The sequence below is a fragment of the Ixodes scapularis genome, unplaced genomic scaffold, assembly GCF_016920785.2.
Source record: "Ixodes scapularis isolate PalLabHiFi unplaced genomic scaffold, ASM1692078v2 PGA_scaffold3__209_contigs__length_174095766, whole genome shotgun sequence".
In the NCBI taxonomy this organism is placed as follows: Eukaryota; Metazoa; Arthropoda; class Arachnida; order Ixodida; family Ixodidae; genus Ixodes; species Ixodes scapularis.
Window position 1 is genome coordinate 120,268,390 of NW_024609868.1, and position 14,856 is coordinate 120,283,245.

General features: G+C 45.1%; 1 protein-coding gene across 1 annotated transcript in view; it reads right to left on the reverse strand.

Annotated features, from left to right (window-relative positions):
• Positions 1-2,258: 2,258 nt before the first annotated feature.
• The window catches only part of LOC8036043 (protein obstructor-E), a 39,938-nt gene continuing 27,340 nt past the window's right edge, over positions 2,259-14,856 (reverse strand). Inside the window, exons 2-5 of the mRNA XM_029990612.3 lie at positions 9,084-9,293; positions 6,142-6,330; positions 4,354-4,552; positions 2,259-2,766 (exon numbers count right to left, since the gene is read on the reverse strand). Coding sequence (XP_029846472.1) covers positions 2,661-2,766; positions 4,354-4,552; positions 6,142-6,330; positions 9,084-9,293 — 704 coding nt within the window. The 3' untranslated portion in view covers positions 2,259-2,660. The remainder of the gene's footprint in view (positions 2,767-4,353; positions 4,553-6,141; positions 6,331-9,083; positions 9,294-14,856) is intronic.

The window sequence follows — 14,856 nt, forward strand, 5'->3', positions numbered from 1 at the left end:
CAACCCGGAAACGGGCGCCAAAGAACTGCGCTCTAAAAAGAAATACCGAGTGTCTTCGCAGAACTCTTTTAATGCCTAACACACATTGAAACCAGAAACATTAATGAGGGCTCTAGATATCACGATAAGCTATCTGAAGCGTCTGTTCTCCCGCAAAGCATTTGCGGAGCCAATCGCTGTAATCTTCAGAGGGCGCGGTATGAATGAGGATGCTGGTAATAATATTAGACATCCGAAAACTGTCGGCGTTGTAGCACTGAGCACGGTGAAATGTCTTGCTGAGTGCCACAGCGCAGACGGATTCTTTTAACCATGTTATCAGCGCCGTCATACATTGAGTTAAGTGATTTTCGGGAAAGCAGCAGCTTCAGGTACGCTCCAGGGCGGGGAAAACACGAAGTGCGAAAACTACCATGACCCTCAATTTTTTTTTTTTTTTTTGTGTTCCTCTATATTCCGTTGGGACATTTTAAGTGTTTCCTAAAATATTGAAATTAGTGTAGCAGCAGTCCTTGCGGCTGTAAAGTGTAGTGCACACAACTGCCACTGCTTTCACGGCATTTGTGGCCGTAGTTCCTTTTCTTTGTTTTTAAGTTTTTCACAAGGCTATACGACAGGTTCTACCGCAGTTTCAACCCCTGATCATTTTGTTTAAATTCCGCTGATCGTACCTGGAAACCAGCTGTAATGCTTTGCATACTACTGGCTGTATATATGAAGAGGCCACATTTGATTCTACAGGGTGATTCAAGGAGACGCCAGGCTCTTTAGATCGACCGCAAAATTCGGTTTCTTAACCTATCACGCTACGACTTCGTGCAGCGTTGCCCACAGATGCTGCATTTTTTGTGTAAAATTTGCAAAGAGCGAACTTACCTGAGGAAAAAGTAAAAAAAGAAAAAGGCTTTGCTCCTATGGAAATGCAGCGACGCTACCGGTCTTCAAACATCACGGCGCCGTTTCGCACGGGAGACAAGAGATGGCGCAACGAACACCACCAACGAACGAGCATACGTCGCCGAGAGCCGGCGTTTTTAGCGTACGATCTTTTTGACTCAAAGGCGGCGCGCGTTCCCCAGGCGGCGACAGTCGCAGAAGCAAAAACAGACGCGGTAACAACAAGGAAGTGCAGTTCTTTGTCTACTAAAGACGCCGGCTCTCAGCGTCGTATGCTCGTTCGTTGGCGGCAGTTGGCGTCGCGACCGCTTGCGCCATCTCTTGTCTCCCGTGCGAAACGGCGTCGTGTTGTTTGAAAACCGGTCGCTTCGCTGCGTTTCCATAGGAGCTAAGCCTTTTTCTTTCTTTACTTTTTCCTCGGGTAAATTCGCTCTTTGCAAATTTAAAAAAAAAAAAAATGCACCATCTGTGGGCAACGCTGCACAAAGTCGTAGCGTGATAGGTTAAGAAATCGAATTTTGCGGTCGATTTAAAGAGCCTGGCGTCTCCTTGAATCACCCTGTATTTCGATTCATAAAAACAAAAACCCGAAGCGACAGGATAAAAATATTTCCGCGCCTTTTACATGTGTTACAATTCAGTTTTTTGTTGTCTTCTGGAACTATGTTTTCTGCCCTATTGTAAATTTTCTATGATTCGGCAGCACTGATGCGGTAGGGTGATGTTAATTTTAAATGTTGGTTATTGATTTCTTGAATGCTAAGAGGGCTCTCCTTCTGTGCCCTTTTTAGGTATTTACACTACCAAAACAGATGTCGGATATTTGGAGGTCTGCTTTTTGTGCAGAAAACATGTGTCGTATTTTTTGCAAGGTATTGGACGAAGGTGGTATCACCGTTCTTGTGGGTCTGCAGCGTCACTGTACACTTGACGCCCTGGAGAAACTTTTTGGTAGATGAGGGTCTTCTGGGAGAAGGGCCCAGACGGTCGCCTCACTTCGCGGTTTCTGACTTACTTGAATGTAGTGGAATACATTTTTATAACAAGTTTCATGTCAGCCAATAAGGTTTAGTTTCAACAAGAGCCCGCTCGTAAATCGTGAGTGTAATATTCACCTCAATGTTGGCGAAAACAGTTGCAGTAATGAAAAGAAGTGGTGAAAATAGTAACAATACCTTTTCGAGGCGTTAATAATTACATAACTTCAAACTCGTATTGGGTTGTGCTGGATCTTGGCAAAACAAACAGAAACGTTTCGCGAAAGTTACACTGTTTAAAGCGTTCCTACCGTGCTTAGTACGAGAATTCGAGCCACTTGTGTGCAGGCTGATATATTTCTCAAGGAAAGCACGAGACACCAGCCGAAGACTATAAAATTTATTATAATGACATAAAATGCTTTCTTCCGTCTTGACTGAATCGCCAGCTGATGAAGGTGTTTATTAAAGTGAGCCGCAACCCCAGCAGCGTCCCCTTCTCTCAGTTTGCCCTCAACAACGCCTACTAGCGTAGAGGTTCAGTTGTCAATGTGCCTACCCTCGCTATAGGCATATTTTGTTTACATCTAGAGAGGATACCTTAAAATTAAGAAAAAAACAACACAATCGGCTCCGTCTTGTCGAGACCGGGACAAAGGTGTCGGCAAGACCAGGAGGTCCACCGCTGATGCTGCGAATGTCCGGAGTTACAGCACCGGTGCTGAGGTTTCGGGGCCGGCCGGGGAGCGCGGCACTGATGAGGAGCATGTTCTCGAAGCCGTTCGTCTAAGAGTCGTCGGACGAAGAGGAGCCAGACTTGCCGCCCTTCTTGGGGTTCTGGTTCTGGGCCTTTTTCAGCGTCTTCACGTCCAGGTCACCATAGTAGTTTTCGCTGCGATAGAAAGGAAACACGGTGTGGTGTTGGGATAGGCACTGCCCCTGTTTCACTGAACAATACGTTAGAGTTGCATGTAATTTCTTAATTGCGTCCGTCAAGTTTGATGCAGGGTTCGTAGGACTCAGCAACAGCTCCATAATGGGTTTGGCCTGGGCGAGCCACGCGTGCAGAGGCAGCTGTTTAAATAAACACGCTTTGCACCTGGGTCTGGTATGAGTTATGAACGGCTACATGCTTGCATTAAACAAATATAATGCGTAAGTTTTATTTACACACGCGGATTATGCAAATTCGTGGGCTCCTGCGGAATCGTTCATAAGTTTTATTTGTAATAAACAATCTTGAAAGGCTTTTAATCAGTGTTTACATCTATTCATTTTTGATCAGACACTTTGAGCGAAAATCCCGCGTCATACCTGAGCTATTTAATTCTCCCTCGAGGCAGTTTCATAATGCGATAATTAGGGCATATTTGTTTTCACCTTAATCTCGTCTGCTATATTACGTAAACAGTGCAGAACTCTGCACATTAAAACAACGCTGGATAAAGGTATGTTTTAAAACGGGTTGCGGAAAGTTTATGTTCCAGCCAGTCAATGTTTAAAAAAATATAATAGATTTACTTTTGGATGTCTGCGGAGGTTGTTGCTGAGTTTTTAAAGAATACTTTTGCGCACGTTTGATTGTTTTTACCTACAGAACCACCGCAGTGAGACTGAGCACAATATTGTTCTTCAGTATGCGGAACAGTTTTTCTCGGATGGGAAAGTAACAAATTCGCCACACGCCAAAAAGTTCCTTTCTCAGCGTTCTCCAAGCTTTCGAAAATACTTTTTAAAGGTTAGTCTAAACGGTCTAGTGGAGGTATGGCTGAGAAATGTGGGTCAACCCTGCAGTTTTGTGCGTCACGTTTAAAAGCATTGTCTCTTCTAGGAGTGTGGACTCTTGAGATAGAACCACACCAGTCCAAAAGCTTTTGTCAGATCGAAAGTTGATAGTGTTTTGTAGTTTTTTCTTTTTCGTGTGTTCATGCGGGCTCTGTGATCGTCCTTGAAAAACAGGATGTACGTTCTACAGTGTGGTTTTGTGTACATATGGAGGGTGATTCAATAAAGTATACAGCTGTGTTAGAGACGCCGTCTTTCCGTGTTTTTTTTTTTTCTTCCAATGTCAAAATCCCCCCTTTCTCTAGTTTTGGGTTAAATACACAATTTCAAAAGCGATTTGTGCGAATCTTTTTACATTAAAAAATAAAAGCTTTAGTTTCAGTCATCATTATCACCTTGAAGAACAGAAATATTCCACGTCGGCACACCCCCTAGGCGTAAAAAGACAACAACATAACAAGGCCGTGGGGCTCCATCATCCACGTATGGGACACGAGAGCTGCATCTGCGTTCGGCCGAAACTCGTGTTCAGTCGGTAAGAACACGAGTTTCAGCCGGACCTTGTCCCAATACCGGTGTCCTCTTTGTACCTGGCGCTGGCCTCCGTTAAATGACGCCGAGAATGCAGCGCTCCGGCCTTCTGATAAAGAAAGTGTTGCTGGAGGAGAACGCTTCCACGTTTGCCGGCACTCACCATCCCTGGACGTTCTCCGGGTCGTCGCACTGGAGCGAGTCCACGTTGAAGACAGTGCCCAGACTGCAGCCGTAGGGCCTGGCCTGGCCCTCGATGCACACGTAGAACTTGCGGCAGTCAGTCGGGTGGGCGTGCCTGGTGAACACGCCTGGCTGGTCCACGTCGGCAGGGTCCGGGCACACGAAGCCCTCAGCCACCTCTGCACGGCAATGGAGGTGCTTATGGTATAGAGGATTTTGACGCGCTGCCTCATCCATAGATACGTTTAAGAGCAACACAAGCAACAGCTGACGCTCAACGCTTTTAAATTAGATTATTTGACGTGTGAACACGTTTGAATAATGTCTCGTTTATTAGAGAGCTAGAGTAGGTAAACAAGAAACCATTAGTACTACAAGTACTTCTCAAAGTCATGCGATTATTATGTCTCAGAATCCGTTTATGTTTGCGCATTTTATTTAACGCAATACGTGTGGCTCTTTGCTTCATTAAAAAAATATATAGCGATTTTCCGCGATGTAAACTCTAAAACACAGTCAGTGCGAACGCTATTTCACGCTTGTTCATATTATTCGTTAGACTCGGCATAGATCAGTATACATTTTGTTGTGCTTGGCTTAGTACCTCGAGTGTTAACTTTTCATTACAGTAGTCGTTTTCATTAGTCTTTTGAGCCATCCTGATGTAATAAATTTATTCATTCATTCATTAGTCTTGAATGTGCAAAAAAAAAAAAAAAAGAAAACCAGGAGGAACCGGCGAGTAATGAAAGTTGGCAAAATGAAGAAGGATGGACTGGTCTTGGATTTTCACTTATACTGGCCGTTATTTGAAGCCTTGACGAAGAGCGGCGGCCGAAGTAACATCCGCGGATGCGCCGACGCGACTTCGATCGGGCAAGAAAGCACGAGTTTCTACGACCAAGAAACATTTATGATGGTGGTTGTTGAGTTTCGTCATCGACAGAGCTATGCGCCATATTTCAGAGATTTACAAACCCGACAAGTGGTATCAACGAAAAATCGCAGACATGTAATTGAACGGTGAAACTGCGGAGAAGATTCACCGGCAAAGTTGCAGACGAATTTCCGAAAACGTTACAGCGTTTCGTGAAGACCATTTCTTCGGGACGGTCGTTAAATTCTCGTATTATAAAATTGGTCAACGAAAAAAAAAAAGATTATGAGTTTTTGAGGAACTACTATAAACAGGAAATAGCTGGGCAAAAACAAGAAATCGCAGAAGGAACCCATTTCTTGCACCTTTCAGTCAACGAATAAAACAACGTAACTCCCAAATGCAATAGAGGTACCGCCACGTGAAAACAGTTTGTAGGCCGTTGTTATGACGTAACAGTCGTAAACGTCGTAACGGTCTTGTGGCAGACATACGAATAAAGACGGCTCATTGGCGAACAGAAGGGTGTAGACCCAACCGTAACGATGCGTTCATCCACAGTGTGGCAAGTGTCCTCATGATCGCCATATAATGAAGCAACAGCTTCTGGTTCACAAGGCCGTAGTGTTAAGTTTGTTACGTCACTTGCGGGAGGTCAGCGCGGTGAACATAGTGAGCACGAGCGCTGCTTCACGAGTCTCGGGTGAACACTGGCGCAGCATTTGTGTCCAATGTATGCCCCGCGCTGCCCTCCAAGAGATGACGTGGAAATTCCGCATAAGGGTTTTGCTAGAGTCATTGCCCTTGTTATCTAGATTGTGCTGAGCCATTGCTATGCAACCCTTTGGGCAGAAAATAGAATGCCGTAACGGCACCGAGGGCGTGACTTACCGCGCTGGTCGCAGCGGTCGACCATGTCGGCCCAGACGCAGACACGCTGGTCGTTGTCGTAGGCGAGGCCGGGAGGGCACTCGTACCTGGAGCTCTCGCCGTTCCAGCACGAGAAGAAGACGCGACAGTTGTTGTTGTCCGGGAAAATGCCGTACAGCCGCGGGCAGTTGGGGGTGCTGATCGGGGGCTCTGCACAGGACAAAAATGAAGTGTTGCTGGTAAGCAAAGAAAAGCTCAGTTGGGTCGGCCTTTGTCGTGCGTTTTGCATTATCAACTACTGGGCAGCTTTAGCAGGACGTGTTTGCTTCAAACAAAATTAGGAGCGGGAGATCTGGCTGCCATATGGAAGCATTCTAAAGTCTACGCAGAAGCGACGACAGGCAAAGGTCATATATACACTCTAAGAAATGCCTGCGCGCGTACTTACGCGCAAAACACTCGAAGAGTCAATATCTGTGACCTACAAAATCAGCTCACCGAATGATGAGGCGGAACATCCGTTTAGACCTAGAAATAATGTCTGCGCTGTGGCATTACGCAATGCAAAGCGTCATGCTTGCATTGCGTAATGCCATAGTGCAGACTTAATTTTGATGTCTAAACAGATGTTCCCTCTCATCATTCGCTGAGCTGATTTCGTAGATCGCAGAGATTGGCACTTCGAGTGTTTTGCGAATAAGTAGACGCGCAGGCCTTTCTTGGAGTGTAAGAAAAAAAGTACACCAATTACTAGTTGAACAGTTCAATGAGACACGTTATGACCTGCCGTTTTCAGGAAGATGATTTCTTAACAGATTAATATAAAGCAGAGATAAGTACGCCCATGTACATCGTGCACGCTCAGAGCAGTGCTCTTTGTAAGAAAATGCATTGTGGCACTGATGGGGCATCGACAGCTCACATTCTTTCCCAAAACAATCGCACGTGTTTCATTCGCTGCATGTTCCCATTATGCCCCGCGTTGGCTTTCATTACAGCAGGTAAAAATCGACTACTACGACTTTGCTTTCTAGGAGTTTTAGTTATTGCTGCCTCGCAATCTGGAAGGATAACAGAGTATGCTGACAGTTTTATTACATTATTGGTCTATAAACAATAACAAGAATAACGCGTGTGAGGCCAGATACACATATTACATCTTAAAGACGCCAGAGGTCGGTACAACTTCACAACATCCACCGAGAGTAAACTTATCGAATCTATCTCTCTACTCGCGGGGTCTCTGCTACCGATGTCGGGTCTTCGTCCTCCTTACGCTTCTAACGAGCAAACTTGCAATCCTCCGCAGATAGCCGCCGATGACCCGGCCGTTCGGTCGGCACTCTCTCTAGCCCACATCCGTCAGATAAGGGCGTTTTGCACCTGGGCCCTGGCGAGACTCCGCGAGTCGTCGTCGTCGGGTGGTGGTGGCACGGACACCAGAGTGCGCAAAACGGCCGACCCACTTCGTCCACTCCTCACAGGCACGGCCTCGATCGCCCGAGCCCGGAGCGAGGATTTCCCCACAATCATTTCGCCCTCGAGGTGCCACTCGGAAAAAGGGGTCCCAATCGCACGTTGACATCGCTGTACGGCACGCCGGTAGGAGCCGTTGCGAATGCAACGATGCACACGGGGACACCGATCCTCGGATTCCTCAGGATATCGGAGGAATTGACGAGGTGAAGAAATATTTTTGCGCACGTAGCACCTGCCTAAGGCGCCCACCATGAACGTTCGGAGGGTAAACGCGGCTATTTTGGTCCGCTGCCTGCCGTAAAAATGCTGGCCTCGTAATCGATTGCCCAATGGGGGCAAATTGCATAAGCCTTTCGGCGTTTACGCGGTCTCCTTCCTTCCGAAAAGAACCATATGGTCATTTTAGCAGTTATCAGGACTGTCCTCGAGACGTTCACTACTGTTGGAGTTATCGAAAATGTTCTACTGCTATCAGTAACGTCAGTACATTTTCGGAGCACCACAAACTATTACGCAAAACTCTTCCTCGCTTCCATTCTCCAAACAAAGACGTTTGTAATCTATATACCACTATATGGTTCATGTAAGAAGATGTCACACGTTCAACCGTTTTGAAATTTGATTTCTGTTTCAGCCTCATCTATGATGAGAAATTTAATTATCATCTTACAATCTGGGACAATCCAGGAACAGACCGTGGAATCAAATACAAGTGTTTGTTGTAGTCGCCAATGTATGTAGTTCAACATCCTACGGGTATGATCATGATTTCGAGCAACTGAAGCCATGAGCCATGCCCCAAAGACTCCTTGAGGAAGGGACCAACCAGGGCTCAAGTTCCCACTTCCGCGCTCTGAAGACAGAAGCACAGCCTCCACGCCACAAAGGCGGTCAGTACTGGAATTTCGGTACCTGAGAGGCACGTATGTCTAAGCATGCCGGTGATTTCATTCTTGTATTAGCCCTTACGCTTACCTAAGATAAACACCGTTCGCAAAAGTGAAGGCCACCAACTGCATCAAACTCAAGATGCGAGGTATTAGCTCGGATATGTTGCGGTGGCACCGGCTTATGGTTCTCATTGGTGACGTCAAAACCAGGATTTGCCTCGCCGCTACGTCACGCGTTGTGATCCTGGCTGCTTATCATCAGTTGCGAACGACACGTTTGGTGGTGGTGTGTACAAGGCATGGCGGACCTTGGAGTCATCTCTCCCTTAAACTGACACCATCGAGGTTGACAGTCTGATATTACTCTTATATCTGTCGATGAAAGCAGAATTGGTCTCACAAAATACGACATAGCGAGCGTTTGACCAATTGTAGAAGGCCGACAACAGCGACGCTTTTGGTTACGAAAGTCCCCGATACACTCGCCCGGCGAGACACGTATGCGAGGCTGGGCGTGCCTAAGAACCTTGAATCAAAGTGGTTATGCAAACATCAGTTCTGGGCCGGTGGACACGCCACTGGCGACGAACTCACCGAGGTCCGTTCGGTCCCCACAGGTCACCGAGAAGGGGTAGGCGCAGTTCTCGCGCAGCGGATCCACATCGTCGAAGACCAGGCCATTGCCACACGTCTTGAGACTCGCCGTTCCGTTGCTGCACGCGTAGTACTTGTCGCAGCTCTTGTGGTGCGGATAGAAGCCGAACTGGTCTGGGCAGTTGAAATCATCTCCGCGCTGGGCGGACACTGCAAGGACAAGCAGAGGATACAGCAATGAGTCGACGCACTCTGAGAAGTGGCCAGATAGCTTAAATTTTTGAGAGAAAAGAATGAAAGAGGTCACAACTTCCTGTAACGCCGATTTATAGCGCAGCTCTTGAGGAGGAGGAGGGGAGGGTACTGGGGGGAGGGTACGCCTCTCTTTCTCAACCGCACCCTTTCCTCCTCCCCTCCTTCTTCTTTCACGCGCGAAACGCGCGTTGTCACGTGACGTTTCGGGACGGTGCCGAAGCGTCATGGTGACGTTTCACCACGTAATTTCCGCCGAAGCGTCACCGTGACGTTTTGTCACGGTGACGTTTCGGCACGAGACTTCCACCAAAACGTCGTGTGACGTTTCGGCACGGGGCATTGGGACGTTTCCCATAATGCACCACGCGGTTACGCCGACGGCGACGCCGCTCAAGCCGGAAACGACGCCTAAGAACTGTGCTCTAAAACACAAACACATGCATACAGCACTTTGTACGGAAACAATGGTAAAAAGGCTACAGATTTATGATTTTAATTAAAAATAAGATATAGTGAAGTCAATTTAGTGGCAGATTGTATAAAAATCGAAGAGGCAGCTATGCTATTTTTATATAACGAAATACAGCTTAAACAAAGTTCACTTCTGGTATTTTTGAAACTCTAATGCACAATAAAAATTACTTAAAACAAGGAAGCCATTGATTTGAACTTGACTATGAAAGTATAACTATTCTTATAAAAATATTAATAACAGTGTATTTTTATTACACCTAATGGTGCAGCTAAGAAAAAAAGCCGCGCTACGAGACTTCACGAGTTCTCGGCCCCAGTACAATCTGCAGAAGCGTTGGAAATATCAATATCCAAACAAAAGCGTGCATAATCACAATGAAAAAAAAAATAGAAAACGTCACTGAGCACCTTATTAGTTGAGATTCGTGAATCAACACAAAACATACGTTTAAACTAAGAAAAATATTATCACATCAATCCATATATTCAAAATCATGCATGACAGAGCGCAATTCGCCCAGAGTTAATCTATCTATAAACACACCTTCAGAATGCAATACATTTAGAAGCTTTGGGATTCGGTATGCTAACATTTCCTTTCCAGTGTTTAGCCGACACGTTGGTACGTGCCAGTAATCTGGATTACGAATTTGGTACGCGGTACCAAATTCACACGCGGTATACACGTGCACGCGGTATTCTATAGTGAAGACTTCTCAAGGTCTTAGCCATTGGCAAGACGAACACATGGGTGTTAGTCCTCCAGCAAAATGGAAAGAGAGTACATCGAAGCATAGCTCTAATGCCATTCCAACTAGGAAGAGCATAACGTAAATTTCAGTATGGCGAAGGAGGTAGATGTTTTAATTGCTATTTGGCGTTACCTACTAAGCATCATTACGGATTTTATGCCTGAACAAAGTTAAAGGGAATAAAATGAAACATCTTCTAAAAGTGCAGTGGAACAATTTTTATTAATTTTAATAAATACTGCTCGGAATGAAGTCTTCACATTCATAACCCACGAAACACGTGTTAGTTTTTCTCTCCATACAGCGTCACCCATAAGAAAGAACAAAAAGAGTGAGTCAAACACGAGCAGCGTTCACCCCCTCACCTCAGAAAGAAAAGAAGCATCCAAACGATTTGGATGCAATTATGAGCCGCCAGTGCTCCTAATTCATAACCATGTTCTGAGATTGTCAAAGGATAAGACATAAGTTCAGCTACAGACGGTCTTAGAGTTCAGCTATTCCAGACATACCGGTGATTTAACATAAGCCAGGACCCACATTTTTTCCGAGGCATTGATTGCCACGAGCCGAACTCCATTCTCAAGCGGTGTTAGTCTTCAATCGATGGGCCGCAGTTCGCTACTGTAACCAAAACCAATGAGTAATCCACGCTACTACGTCAACGTTGCGATCCCTGCGCCTATGTCATCGAATTTTGCGAACGACAAACACAAAGGATTAGACCGATTTCTTTCATTTAGCCACAATGACAAAACTATTTGGTCAATTAATTTTTGTTCTAGTATAATTGGGACACGCAAGTGTAAGTAAACTTGGGCAAAGTGATGAGCATTCCAGCCCTATGGTCGCACGACATCTTTAAAAGGGACAAACCAACTCGAGTCATTGAACACTCACTGAGCAAGGCCCGCAGATAAGCATCGCGAAATATTTAGCGGAGGACAAATCAAGGGGATCTATTGAAGGACCGCTGGCGAAAGACATTAATAAGATAATGTTTGATCTCAAAAATTACGTCCAATCTATAACTCCTTGTGAGTGAAGGCTCCTGCTCTTCGTCCCGACACCTCTCGCAATTGCTTAGTTCAAACAGGCAATCCTTGGCTTCTGCAGCGTTTGCGGCATAAACCCCTTCACTTTAATAACACCCATACAAAAGTTTAGACTTGTCAATCTCTGATCGCCCTCCATGGATCGCAGTGACAGCGACTCCACGCCAGGTTTGTGGTAAGTAGAGACACGGAACGATCTTTAGACTGCAGTAAGTTGGACGAGTACGTGTATAGACTCTGCAATCGATGGCCCTGTGCTATGGTTCCGGGTGCCTTCTATTATATTCTTTGAACTCATAGCGTGTGAGTACTGATGCTCATAAATTATGAAACCACCAGTTGCATTTTGCTCTTTAGACGAAGTGTCGATAGTGCGAATTATTTCACAGCTGCCACAAGAGCAAAGCGCGTGTGAAGATAAGCTTGCAGATTTTGTGGTACAAAAGGTAAAAAACCAAAAATCTGCAAGATATTTTAGTCTTACCAACAGTCGCCCAGCAAACCTAATTCTGAAATCATCAAAAGAGTACTGGCGTTCTCTCTCTTTAGGTTTATCAGAACATTTGGTTTCACACGTGAAAGACAAGAACGAAAACAGACTGCAAGAGCGAGAGGCATGAGACTGAAACGTTTTCGGTGTACCAAGGAATTATTTGCTAAATCAAGATGAAGCGAAATATCAAACCGGTCGCAGATTGGCCTAATGTAAAACTGCTTAGCTTCAGGCTGCGTGCTAACAGATGTAACTTTACTGCCTTAAAAAGAAACTTGCTTTTTCCCAAAATATACAAATCTTAGAAGATTTATCCCACGTATTCATAGCGCCTGCTCATAGATAAAAAGAAATAGACAAAAATTCGTTCTCGATATTGCTCACATTTGCTTACATCTCTTCCAGGACTCAATACTCGTAGATATGAATGAGATTCTTTGTAGGAAACGTATAAACCTATTTCTCTAGGACGCAGAGACGATAAAACCAGGAAACTCGCGACGAGTCTTTAAATGTCTTCCTTTGCGAGTATCTGGATTTGAGCCTGAGTAATGTGTCAACGGCACATTAATCGTTTTAATAGGGTTTCAGGGTGAATGCCTCAACGCGTGCGTTTCTCAAGTTTATCCAAACGCTTGAAAGCCTAGCCGTTGCTGCTTCCGGGTTTAAAAATAATACGTATGTGTTGCAGAAACTGCGGGAAGGAAGTTTTCAAGGGGCCACGCGATATACGCCCCGCTAAAGATATGACCATGGTTTTCCTTGGATGTCAAATGCGTAGTTTATGGAAATGTTCACGGCGGGTCACGTGCTGTATGGGAGAATATATGCACTGCTAAAATTAAGCGTTTCTATTTAGGCATGATATGCAGTTAGGATAGGCACTCTGACATTATTTTTATATTGTATCGAGACAGAAGGATAACGGATTCTTGATTGCTGGTTAAGTAAGTTTCCAAGAAAAAATAATTGGCCGAAAATATAAAGGTATATTACAGGTCTTGAACCGGATATATCCATGGAAGTTGCAATAATAAAAAAAAAAGTATGCTAAGTTGGACACATTTTTTTCACACTGCATAGCACATAGGACAGTGCTCCTCAACCTCTGTAACCATGCGACCCATCAGAAATCTAAAATATTGCGTCACATTGAATTCGGAGCCTCGCGGCATCGTAGGTATAGGAACATAGCTTTGTAGTCCTAAGAATAAAATACAAAGCTATGTTCCTACCTAAGCCGTCACGACCAGGTTTGTTTCAGTAATTACGATTCCTACTTAATACCAGTTCCGAACTACAAGTTAAGTGGTTCGTGTAAAGGGCATGGTGAAAGCTTGGAGTGATCGCGTTCTTAAAACAGCACCGTAAGAATTGGCGAACCCTGCAGTATTAGCGATTTTTGTCGATGAAATCGGTGGGCATCCAACTCTATCATGGTGGGCTTTTGATGAATCGTCGAAGGCTGGCCACCGACACATTAATCTTTCTCCTCCTGGTCGTTACAAATTCTGGGCAGTACAACAGAAGGAACGCATCTACTCTGAAGTCTGTGGTGGTGGCGCTTTCTGAACTGCTCGCTAGGGACCGTGCTATTAGACCCAGGGCTCGTGCCCTGGACGCTAAATACCTCACTAGGCAGCAAGTGCCACTGCGATGCAGTACACTCTGAAAAAAGCTCGTGCGTCAGCTTTCTCGCACAAGACTCGAAGAGCCAATCACCGCCACTTACGGAGGAACCTCAGCGAATGACGACGCAGGAACATATGTCGGGACCAAAAAACGCACTCTGAGTTGTGACATTAAGAAGTGCAAAATGTCACGCTTGCATTGCTTAATGTCACAACTCAAACTGCGTTTTTTGGTCTTAACATATGTTTTGGCATCATAACTCGCTGAGCCGCCTCCGTAAGTTGCGGTGATTGACTTTCCGAGAGTTGTGCGGAAAAGTAGACGCCCGGGAATTTTTTAGAGTGATAGCAGCCAAAAGCCTTTTTTTTCTACTTTGCTATAAAAGTTAGCCTAAAATAGAAACGCCAAAAAGCTGACAGTTTTCTCACTGTATTACACCTAGTAGAGAGTAAAAACAAGAATTACCTTGAACGTGAACATATATATCTGTTTGGGAGGCTTTTTTAAAATTTAATTTTGCATTCTGGCGTCTGGATGGCATCCCGTTCGCCCCTTTGAGACAAAATGCACTTCTCTTGGCTTGCATGCATAGGGAGTTTGTAAGCTCTGAAGATCACAGCAACCTCATTAAATGACGCGCTGCTTCAACGGTTTCATTTGATTTCCTTCGTTTTCTATTCAGTCAAAAACATTTTTTTTTCTTTTTGAGTCTAATGTTTGGCAGCGCAAAAAGACCGGTTCCGAAATATTCAAGGTCACACAGCAGAGCGAAATTCAAGCGATCGTTGGGGCTCGTGAAACGGACAAAACAAAATATGAATTGAGTATTTTTTGTTGTTATCGGTGCGTAACCGACGTGATAACCGCACCACTCAAATGTGAAAGCTTTTGTTATCGAGCGGACCCCCCCCCCCCCCCCCCCCCCCCAGCAATACACAAACTCGCGTATATTTCATTAGTTTGAAAATTAGACCTATTACATTTTACTTCGAGTCTTTCTGATGGAATCTTAAGAAAGGCGTTGTTACCACGAACGATGCTTCAGAAGTCATGCTAAGCCACAGAACTAGCTTGTTGTCAGTGGAAATTATTTGCGTGCATCCTCTTCCCTG